The 10,665-nt window shown below is 41.2% G+C and overlaps 1 protein-coding gene across 4 annotated transcripts; it reads left to right on the forward strand.

Moving 5' to 3' along the window:
- Positions 1-303: 303 nt before the first annotated feature.
- Positions 304-4,299, forward strand: LOC307026892 (zinc finger protein 862-like). Of its 4 annotated transcripts, none has more exons than XM_079695050.1 (13): positions 305-550; positions 1,049-1,211; positions 1,321-1,404; positions 1,485-1,655; positions 1,746-1,921; positions 1,999-2,174; positions 2,274-2,443; positions 2,554-2,792; positions 2,880-3,137; positions 3,221-3,430; positions 3,507-3,737; positions 3,854-4,006; positions 4,074-4,299. In XM_079695050.1, the coding sequence occupies exons 1-13, from the start codon at positions 452-454 to the stop codon at positions 4,248-4,250; spliced, it is 2,307 nt and encodes a 768-aa protein (XP_079551176.1). In that variant the 5' UTR covers positions 305-451; the 3' UTR covers positions 4,251-4,299. The 4 variants fall into 4 exon arrangements, with proteins under 4 accessions (XP_079551174.1, XP_079551176.1, XP_079551175.1 ...); XM_079695049.1 differs by adding an exon at positions 805-884 and having other exon boundaries at positions 421-550; positions 1,485-1,921; XM_079695048.1 differs by having other exon boundaries at positions 304-550; positions 1,485-1,921.
- Positions 4,300-10,665: the final 6,366 nt, after the last annotated feature.

Below are 10,665 nucleotides of genomic sequence, written 5' to 3' on the forward strand. Positions count from 1 at the left end.
TTCGAATGTATTTCTGAAATTGTAGGTCTAAAAATCTCTCCATCCCCTCATGTAGCTATTTTCGGTAAGCCCCCAGATGAAATCAACATTAAAAAACACTCAAACCAATGTCAGTGCCTTTACCTCCTTGATTGCTCGTGGGAAAATCCTTCTTTTGTGGAAATCTCCTTTACCTCCCTCTTTCAAAATGTGGCTGAGTGATACTATGTCCAGTGTTTCCCACACAATGTTAATACTTGGGCGGGCCGCCCAGGTATATTAAGGCCCGCCCAAGTATATTTCGGACCTTTTTAAAAAAAATGTATCCGTCCGCGAGCGACGCCATCTGCGAGTGATTAACTAATGGACAATGAGCCCTCGCTCTACGCCTCCTGTGCCTGTTCGCTCTGCGGTTGATTAACTAGGGGACAATAATCCCCCCCTGTTCGCTCTGCGATCGATTAACTAGTGTATGATCCCTCGCTCGACACCTCCTGTTCGTGCTGCCATCGCGTGGAGGGAAACGAGAAACGGAGAAGACGACGTTAATTTAGAAGACGCGGACACTAAGGTAAAGTAACTATTTTCTCCTTATTGTGTTGTTGTTTTCTGACTTTGGTAGGAGATTCGAATTATTTGAAGTTAGTGGCAACTAAGAGTGTATTTAACGTAATCAGGCCAACTTTGCTGCGTGCAAGTTACGTGTGCTAAATTAAATATAAAAAAGATTATAATTCGTTTTCTCTTCGGGCTATGCCAGTTAGAAGGACACAGATTAACTTTAGCTAAGGTTAGACTGTTAATTTCCCCTGCATTACTCCTCAGATATGAGTATTCAAAAATATTTTAAGAGAATACGGCGTGAGGATGAGGAGGAGAGACGAGGAGAGGAGGAGAGACCACAGGTAACTTAGCCAATGTTAGCATTTTGCTTGCAATGGCAATAATAAATGCATAAGTCTCAATAATGATATATGTCGGTTCGTTTGACCTGAAATTATACAATTGCAGTCAACAGTGAGTTGCAATGCAGAGACCAAACTAGATTCAAGCTTGTTTTCAATTCTAGCCGGTGGTCAGTGAAGATGCTGGCACAACTAGTCAGAGTACTGAGGGAGAGGCAGCAGGTCCCAGTGTGGTAGAAGCAGCAGCAGGTCCCAGTGTAGAAGCAGGTGCAGGTCCCAGTGTGATACAAGCAGCAGCAGGTCCCAGTGTGGTACAAGCAGGTGCAGGTGAACAAGCAGCACAGTTCCAAGCATCACAGACACAGACACAGACATAGTATAATAGCAAGGAGAACTCTACCATTTAAATGCAGTAATAACAATGCATTATTTTCAGATTCCAAGCATCGCCACTCAGGATGGAACCCTGATTGGCTCAAAATGCCACAGTTCAAGAATTGGCTCTACCTCACCCAGCATGGTATGAATGGCATTTGCAAGTTCATATTTGTAATAAAACTTATTTTTTGTAAGAATTAACACGTTTTTCTTTTTAAAAAGGAATGTTTTGCCGAATCTGCAGGCTACACAAGCCTCCAATAAAGAAAGGCCCCTTAAAACGGGCTTTCATAGAAGTTGGGATTCTTGTTTTCCGCAAGGATTATATCGAGCGCCACATCTCCTCAGAGCCTCATCAATATAGTGTAAAGCATCAGGTCTCACTTGCATCAGGTATATCATTTTTTTATGTAAAGCTAATTTCTGCAACCTATCAACCATGTTTGGCTCATATAATGAATTATGTCTTTGCCCTTGGTCTAGGCTACTCAGTGATGCAGGCTTTTGAGCCCACAGTTATTATGGAGCATGAGGCCGTCATAGGTGGACTCAAATGCCTTTACTGGCTAGTAAAGAACGAGATTGCTCACCAAACCAACTACCCTAAGCTCTTAAGTTTAGCTCAGCTTTTGGGTTGTGATTACTTTGAAAAGCTGAAGGTAAACCTAGTACAAAATGATGCTTGTGAAACTAAGAACTTTAACCAGCTAAATGTTAAATGATCTCTTTTTCTCAGGTGGATCAAAGAAACAATTATCAATCACACAGAATAGTGGATGAAATGCTGGAGATCCTTGCAGAGATAGTAGAGTCGCCTATTTTGGAAGAGATAAGGTCATCTCAAGCAATCAGCCTAGAGGTTGATGAAACCACAGATGTATCTGTAAACCGGCAGCTGGATTTACATGTTAGGTGGGGTATTTTTTAAAGGAATGATGTGCATTTAAATAAAGGCCTAGTTAAACTTAATATTTATTAATATGTGTGAAAAGCTATACATTTTTATTTTAGACACCTGGATAAAGAGGGTTATGTTTTCAACCACTTCCTTGACCTGGTAACTCTGGAAGATGGGAAAGCTGACAGCATTGTTGCTGCCATCAAGAGTGTACTACAGAAGAAGGATCTCCCGGTAGACAGGCTCTACGGACTCGGGACAGACGGTGCAGCAGTGATGACGGGTATGGAGTTTATTGTTAAATCTAATGGATTGTGTGAAATTTGAATTGTCAGCTGTTATTAAAGGAAACAAAATGACGCCCTCAACACTGCATTTAATTCTTAAACTTAGGCCGTCTGAATGGAGTGGCAAAGCAGCTCACAGACAGTTTTCCAAAGCTGGTTTCTGTAGCGTGTGCTGCTCACAGACTGGCACTGGCATGCAAAGATGCCTCAAATGCTGTCAGGTATATGGCAAACTTCAGGAACCACCTGCAGGAACTGCACCTATTCTTCCGAAATAGTGCAAATAGGTCAGCCACACTGAGTGCTGCCGCTACCACTCTTGGTCTGAACGACTTGAAAGTCAAGGTGTGTTTTCACCTATTTTCATAATACTATTGTGGTGTCATATTATTTACATATATTTTACTAACCAGTGTTTCTACTTGTTGTTAGGAGGTGAAAGATACAAGGTGGCTATCGCAGCACCTAGCCGTTCAAAACCTCCAGAGGAACCTTCCAGCTGTGCTGGCTGCTCTGGCGGAAGAAGCGAGCACAAGGAAGTGCCCAGTGGCCAAAGGTCTATACACCTTCTGTGCCACATACCGCTTTGTGGCTGCCCTCTACCTTCAGGCAGATGTGCTGCCCCACATTGCAATGCTGTCCAAGGTGTTTCAGAGAGCTGATGTGAACTTTCTCCACATAAAGGAGCAGGTAGATTACAAAGAAATGCATTTGATGCTCCCAGTTATTTGCATTATCCATCCTATTATATTGTTGTCTTTTTCCACATTTAGGTGCCAGTCACACTTGTTACTCTGAGGAGAATTCTGGAGGCAGGCGAGACCCCACTCCCCGGAACGTTCCTTGCTCGCCTACACCAAGACTTGGACAACCCAGGTGGACTTGGGGCGTTTAGCATTGCCGGAGAGGAGGAGAGGATCAGGAGGGGACACGGAATTCTGGAGCGGCCCCGGGAAGATATGTGGGCCAGATTTGTCAGAGATGTAAATACATCCCTTCTTACTTTTACATTCCAATATTTATTTTCCTTGAACTGAAAAATGTATAATATCATTCCAGGTCCTCAAACCTTACATCTGCAGCCTGGAGAGCAACATTGAGAGCAGGTTCCAGCATATTGAAGTGCTGGGGGCCTTCAGTGTCCTGGGTCCAAAGGCAGTTACCTCCAATGATGTAACCAACATTTCAATGTTGCAGACCCTTGCCAACAAATTCATCCCAGGGCAGGATGCCACAGTTATCCAAGAGTGGACCTCCTACAAGCAGCATGTTCTTGAAGGAACATTTAAGGTTGGTAAATACTTAAATTAATATGAACTTGACGGTTAGAATTGCTTGTTTTGACATCTGTAAATGTTTCAATTATACTGTATACTCATTTGCCCTGCCTTGGCTAATCTCTGAAGGACAAGACACAAGCTGAGATCATGCAGCTCCTGGCCAGTGAGAAGGACGAATGGGCAGAAATATACCCAAACCTCAGCCTTCTCTCTTCAGCGGGGTTGGTCATCCCTGTCTCCAGTGTAAACTGCGAGAGGGATTTTTCTACGATGAACAGGGTAAGTGTCATTCCCTGTTGCATGTCATTCTGTATAGTTCATTTAAAACAAACTGTCTGTTTTACAGGTGAAAACTGACATGAGAAACCGACTGAAAGGGGACCACCTGGCTGCATGTATGCGGATAGCAGTCAGTGGACCAGCACCAGAGGCATTCCCATACACACAGGCGTTGGAGCTGTTCTTCAACAAACCCAGACGGATTAAGTGCTCTGACAAACAGTGCCATCTTTGTACAAAATGAATATTGCCATACAGTAATGTAAAGTTAATGAATAAACATGTTGTTAAAACTTGTTGTTTGTCACATGTGTTGCACGTCACAAAGCCCGCCCCGCGGTCCGCTCGCAGCCCCCCCCCCTGGCACCTTCCCCCCCAAGTATATTTCAGATCTGTGGGAAACACTGATGTCTCTTCTAAAGTTGGAAAAAAATTAAGTTTACTCTCCGGGGTTCCTCAGCTATGTAGACCGTCTTCCCCCTGATATGGTGTTGCTGTAGGGATTCTCCCTTTATCTGTCTATAATTCTAATATGATTACTCCCCTGTCCGCCACACATGCAGCCCGTGTGACATCCCTGGATATGTGTTAGTATGTGTACGTGTGTGTATGTATGCAGGTATGTGCATTTATATTGTTGTATCTATCATTTTGTATTGTATTGATGTACTGTTGCCTCAGTGCTCCGGGAGAGGGGTGGTTGGGAATGGGATGGGGCGGGGTTAAGGGAAAGTGAGTAAGGGTTGTTTTGGGGGGAAAAAAATGAAAATGCCTTAATTGCTGTAATGCACTTTTTCCATGTGAATACAAATATTTTGAAAAAAAGAAAAGAAATATAGAATAGAAAATATCAAGAAGATACTGTAGTGCAGTGGTTCTCAACTGGTTAGGCCTCGGGACACACTTTTTCCTTAGTCAATAGATCGAGATCCAACATTTTTAACCACTCAAATCTATTCAACAAAGAATCGTGCAGTAAAATATACTTTTTCAGCATACATTATTAAATAAAGTGAATTACAATGCATATATCCCTTACATCCCTTCACAGAACTAAAGTATGCTTTTAAAAAAGGTTTAATGAGATTATGGAATCAAAGCTGAACTGCATAACATAAAAAGGCCCACATGCTGAAAATCCAACTCCAGAAGGGGGGTCTGGGGGGATTGTCCCCCAGGAGATTTTTTTAAATACTAACATATAAACTACCCATTCTGGTACACTCTGAGAAGAAAATAAATAAATCTATTGCTACCCGACATATTAATAACATTTGATGCCATTGTTTGTTTTTCACTTTGTTCTGACTGCTTGCTGCTCCAATCAGAGAGAAGAGCAAAGAGGAGATAGTCTCTGTGTGAATTACTTTAAATTGTGGGTAAGGGTAGATAGCCCCCATTGTTCTGTGACCTGTCAATCATCAAACTGGGGTCATATTTCATTATGTGTTCATTTTTATCTGAAGTTGTACCCATGGATGTATAAAGAATAGTTCTACCGCAAAGTTATTCTCCGTGGGGACTTCCGGCAACAATCTTGATTCTGATCAAAGGCCAGAAGACTCGGAAAAACATCAGCAAAGATGTTTTATTGAGAAGATGATCACTACGCAGTGTGAGAAAAAGTTTTTAGAGAGTACTTGTCCATGGACAAGTGAGTTTGGCAATTTACTTGTCCGAATACATTTTCACTTGTCCAGAATGGACACAAATTGGGGCCACTGGAATCTTCTTCTTCGCCATCGTATTTCACATTTTCCCACGGTTTTTACGACACCGCTCACGTGAGTGAGCGGTAAGATTTTACTGCATCACACATAGGGCTGGGTATCGTTTAGATTTTAACGATTCCGGTTCTGCTTTTCGATTCCAGTTATTTTCGGTTCTCGATTCCGGTTCTTTGAGAGGGTAAAAATAAGTCCCATGACAAACTGGGAGAAAAATATATTTATGAAAACATTAAGTCAAATGTGTATTCCTATTTACAAATCAGTTCATACTGTTTAATTTATTACGGTTATTGAATACAATTATATAAACATAATCTCTGCATTGTTTTGTTAGTTCTAAGTGGTGCAGTTTAAGAATTTACAATTGGCCCAGTCTCCTCTGATGTTACACTGCAACCTGCCTGTGAGACAGAGTCCAACCACACAATCTGTGTGTCCAACACATGTCCTGCAACACACATGCTGCAACCTGCCTGTGAGACAGAGTCCAACCACACATGTCCAACACATAGGCCTAATAATAATAATAATAATACATTATATTTATAGCCTATAGGCCTAGCGCTTTTCTAAAACTCAAAGACGCTTACACATGTCCTGCAATACACATGCTGCAGCTGCCCAGCTGTTCACTGTTTGTAAAAGTAAATAGATAGTATTTTAATTTCAATAATTTCTATACCCTGCCTTATAAACAATACTGACATCCCTGTGCTCCTCCGAGTATGGGGGTCCGGGGATATGATTACAGCGCGAGGACACAGGGAGGCTGCTTCACTTCATAAAGGAAATGGCGGTCAATATTAACAACAAAGGAGCTAAAAGTCCTAATAACCTTCATTACGTGTTAGAGAAAGAACATAAGAAAGTTTGACAAAGATGAGGCTGTTAAACGGGCAGTGAATCCGCTGTGTGTAGAAAGAGAGAGAGAGAGAGAGAGAGAGAGAGAGAGAGAGAGAGAGAGAGAGAGAGAGAGAGAGAGAGAGAGAGAGAGAGAGAGAGAGAGAGAGAGAGAGAGAGAGAGACGCTGAGCTGCACCATGCAGCGATCAGCTGATCCGGAGCAGAGAGAGGGAGCTGCGGTCCGCGGGGCTCGGCTTCGCCTCCTGTCCTCACAACTCTTATCAATCCCGGGAACGGACAATTGTTATTTGTTCCTACTCGGAACCGAGTTTTGCTTCCCAACCCTGCCACTGTGCTACACTTCCCGCCCCGCCCCTGTACAGAAAGCGGCGAGATGCATTTCATTAGGAATCGACAAACAGAACCGAAACTAACATTTCTAAACGAACAATGGCGGACACGTCCAATTTGCGAATGAGTTCTGCCTTTTGTAAACTGAATCTATCAATAATATAACAATAAATCCGGGCGAAAAACGTCACTTGTCCGCCGGACAAGTCAATTGAAAGATCTACTTGTCCGATATTGTAAATAACACGTCCCGGACGGTGGGACGTGTACTTTTTCGCACACTGCTACGTGACAGAAGTTTTCAAAACCGTTCATGGTCTCCGGTACTTCCAGTCCAACGCCTACTGCATGCACAGCGTTAGAAAATCGGGCCTTTTCAAAAAAAGGAAAAAAAAGATTTTCTCTAAATTTGCTTTTCTTCACTCACACTGTGACCCACTTGAAACGGGTCCGCGACCCACTTTTGGGTCGCGACCCACCAGTTGAGAACCACTGCTGTAGTGATCTCTACAAAAAAACAGTTTAGTGCAGGACGTCCAAAGATATTGACAGGAGGATGTGCAAAACAGACAAAAATAATAAGGCTTTATTTAAACATTAAAGAATACTTTAAGTTAAGGTCTTCTTTTGAATAAGAAAAAAACGTTGGGGTTATCCACAGATAAATATGAAGTCTGACAAAGTACTTAACGTCCAATATATTGCATAGTTTATTTTGGCACTTGACAATCACCTTCCCTGAATTTGACTCAGGTGTAACTAAAGTCTGATTTAAGGGTTGTTTATATTTCACATCATTAATCAGAATCTGCAAAGTAACTAAAATAAATGTAGTGGAGTAAACATACCAGGTTAACCTCTGAATTGTAGTGGAGTTGAACAAAGTAGTATGCTGCTGTAACAAAAACATTTCCCAACTAGGGATCAATAAAGTATATCTTATCTTATCTTTAGATTATCGATGGCTACTGCCATATTTGCCAAATTTGCCTCTGAACCTTGACAAGTGCATGTTTCAAGCTTATCAATGAACAACAGGAAGGGTCACAGACATAAGACCAGCTGTTAAATAAAGCTCTTCTGACATTAGGTGTCATGTGGGTATATTAATTCACCCATTTATTAATTATATGTTTTGAATTTGATAACACCACTGTGTTTCGTATCCCCTAGACCAGTGTTTTTCAAAGTGGGGGCCTTTGATGCCAATCTTTTAATATTTTTTACTTATTCATATATATACTGTATATATATATATTTTTTTTAAATCACACGACCGCCCTTCAAGCCAATCAGAATCGAGCTGCCGTTACTGAGAGTGAAACTGAGTATCTGCTCAGCTTTTGGAGCAAGTGAGAGCTAGTGAATATTTCGCTCTGCAGCTGGATGAGAGCACGGATGCAGCAAATATTGATGTTTATATATATGAATACAAATATGTTTATTGTTAATATTACTGTTGAATATTATATATAATACTATTAAGGCATAAGTAGCTTTCAAAAATGCAAAAAATATATGTTAATTGTTCATATTACTGTTCAAAATTATATAATATTATAAAGACAGAAATCACTTTAAAAATGCTTTAAAAATAGGTTTACTGTTGATATTACCATTTAATATTGTGTTAAGAATGTTTATAACAGAAGACACAATGAATGTAATGAATGACAAACAAAAGATAAATACAAAAAATGTTTAGAAGAATAACTGATTATTAATTATTAATACAAATATATATGAAGAAAATGTATTAAGCTGTATGATTAATTTGTCATATTCTCCATCATAATGTACTCATCATTTTAAAAAGAATTGCAACAGGGTGGTCCCCGCCAGACGATAATGCTATATGGGGGTCCTTGGCATGGCAAAGTTTGGGAACCCCTGCCCTAGACCTCCAGGGTGCACACAGTTTAAAACTGGCAACTTCTAATTGTGGGAAATACGAAAACGTCTTATAAAGAGACGTGCCATATAATGTTGCAAAACACACAATAGCCAGCATGTGTAGTTCTGGGGGGGGGGGGGCTGGACCATGGATGTATGTGCTGGACCCGTCCAATTCCAGTTTTGGAAAGTCTGCCGTGGTTCCATTCCATTTCAAAGAGCTGTTGACGCTCAGTGTAACCTTGTCGCACTGCCACTCCAACATCCAATCACAGGGCTTGATGACTAATCACGGGGTTTGTAAAGCAAGGCGGATGTTGTAGTCCCAAACAATAGCTGGGGATTCTGGGTAGTGTAGTGTCTTCGGAAACTGTACTGTCTAAACTCCTAAAAAACTATTTGTTTCTCTGAATCGAAGGTTAAAAACACAAAAGCATTGTACACAATTTAAACCAATCAATATTGTGTAATTAACAAGGATAAATTGATGTTTTTTAGTGGATGAGTAATGCAGATATCACTGTGTAATCATTTGACAGTGAGGGGAATATATCCGGTTTTATTATGAAAATTTCAAGACCGGAAAAACTGTTTTCACCCACGCTAACTTTACATGGAAGCTGCATACACGTTATCCTGGCGAGACCTCAAATTATCTTTGTAATATCTATCAAACTATAGATCCTACACATCGACTGGAAGTGGATTCTAAGAGTACAATATACACTTCTCGCCAGAAATCGAATCAAAAAGCATTTTAATGGCCAAACTATTCCACAATTTAGGATTTTCCAGAGAGGGTTATTTGTGAATAAACGTCCCTACGGAGTGTTTGCAATGAACGGGCCGGGAGCATGTTCTTTCTTACACGACCACTAGAGCACCTCAAGTGGCGGTGTAAGAAACAACATACACTTTAAAACGTGTCTCTGGGTCGTAATAAGCGCAGGAACAATCTACCTATTTGGTCGTATGAGTTGGAGGACTTGTTGACTTAAACACAAAACCCTTTGAGTTGTAGCACTTTTTTCAAGTGAATCAGTAGAATATCTAGACCCTCCAGAAAAACGCGATCCTGCGATCGCAGAATTTACCGCATAATCAGCAAAATGGCGCAGATTTTTAACAGGCCGCATATTTATCAAAAGGCCGCATAATCCCCGCATTTTTTCACACAAAGTTGAGGGGAAAAAAAGTTAACTCGTGAAGTAGTGATGATGATGACGTGACGTCATCAGCTCGCGCATCACAGAAGGTAAACAACACCGTAGAGTGAACGTGTGGAACTCACACGAGAGAGAAAACACCGAGATGAAAAAATCTGATCCATCTAATTTACCGACGAACATTTCTGCTAAAGACCGGGCAAAGCAGTACCCCGATGTCTTTCACAAAAGTGGGGGAAACTATTCTGCACCCTGTGCAACTGTGTGTTGGAGCATAAGTCTTAGAGGAAATCGACGGTGACGATCCACTTTGATTCATTCAAACATTCGAAAATGCTTTCTGCTGCGGATAAGAAAGCCAAACAACTCATGTTCACCGAGGCATCAACCTCCAAAACCCTTTCGAGGGCTACAAGAAACGAAGTGAGTAGCCTACAAGATTGAAGCTGGTCAGATAACGAACGAGTAAATGAAAACAGAATGAGGCGGAGAAGTGTGTGTGTGTGTGTGTGTGTGTGTGTGTGTGTGTGTGTGTGTGTGTGTGTGTGTGTGTGTGTGTGTGTGTGTGTGTGTGTGTGTGTGTGTGTGTGTGTGTGTGTGTGTGTGTGTGTGTGTGTTAGGGGTTTCACAACTACCAATATTTACTAGTCGACTAGTTTTTCAAAATGGTAGTCGTT

This window comes from Notothenia rossii (genome assembly GCF_949606895.1).
Source record: "Notothenia rossii genome assembly, contig: scaffold_162, whole genome shotgun sequence".
Taxonomy (NCBI): Eukaryota; Metazoa; Chordata; class Actinopteri; order Perciformes; family Nototheniidae; genus Notothenia; species Notothenia rossii.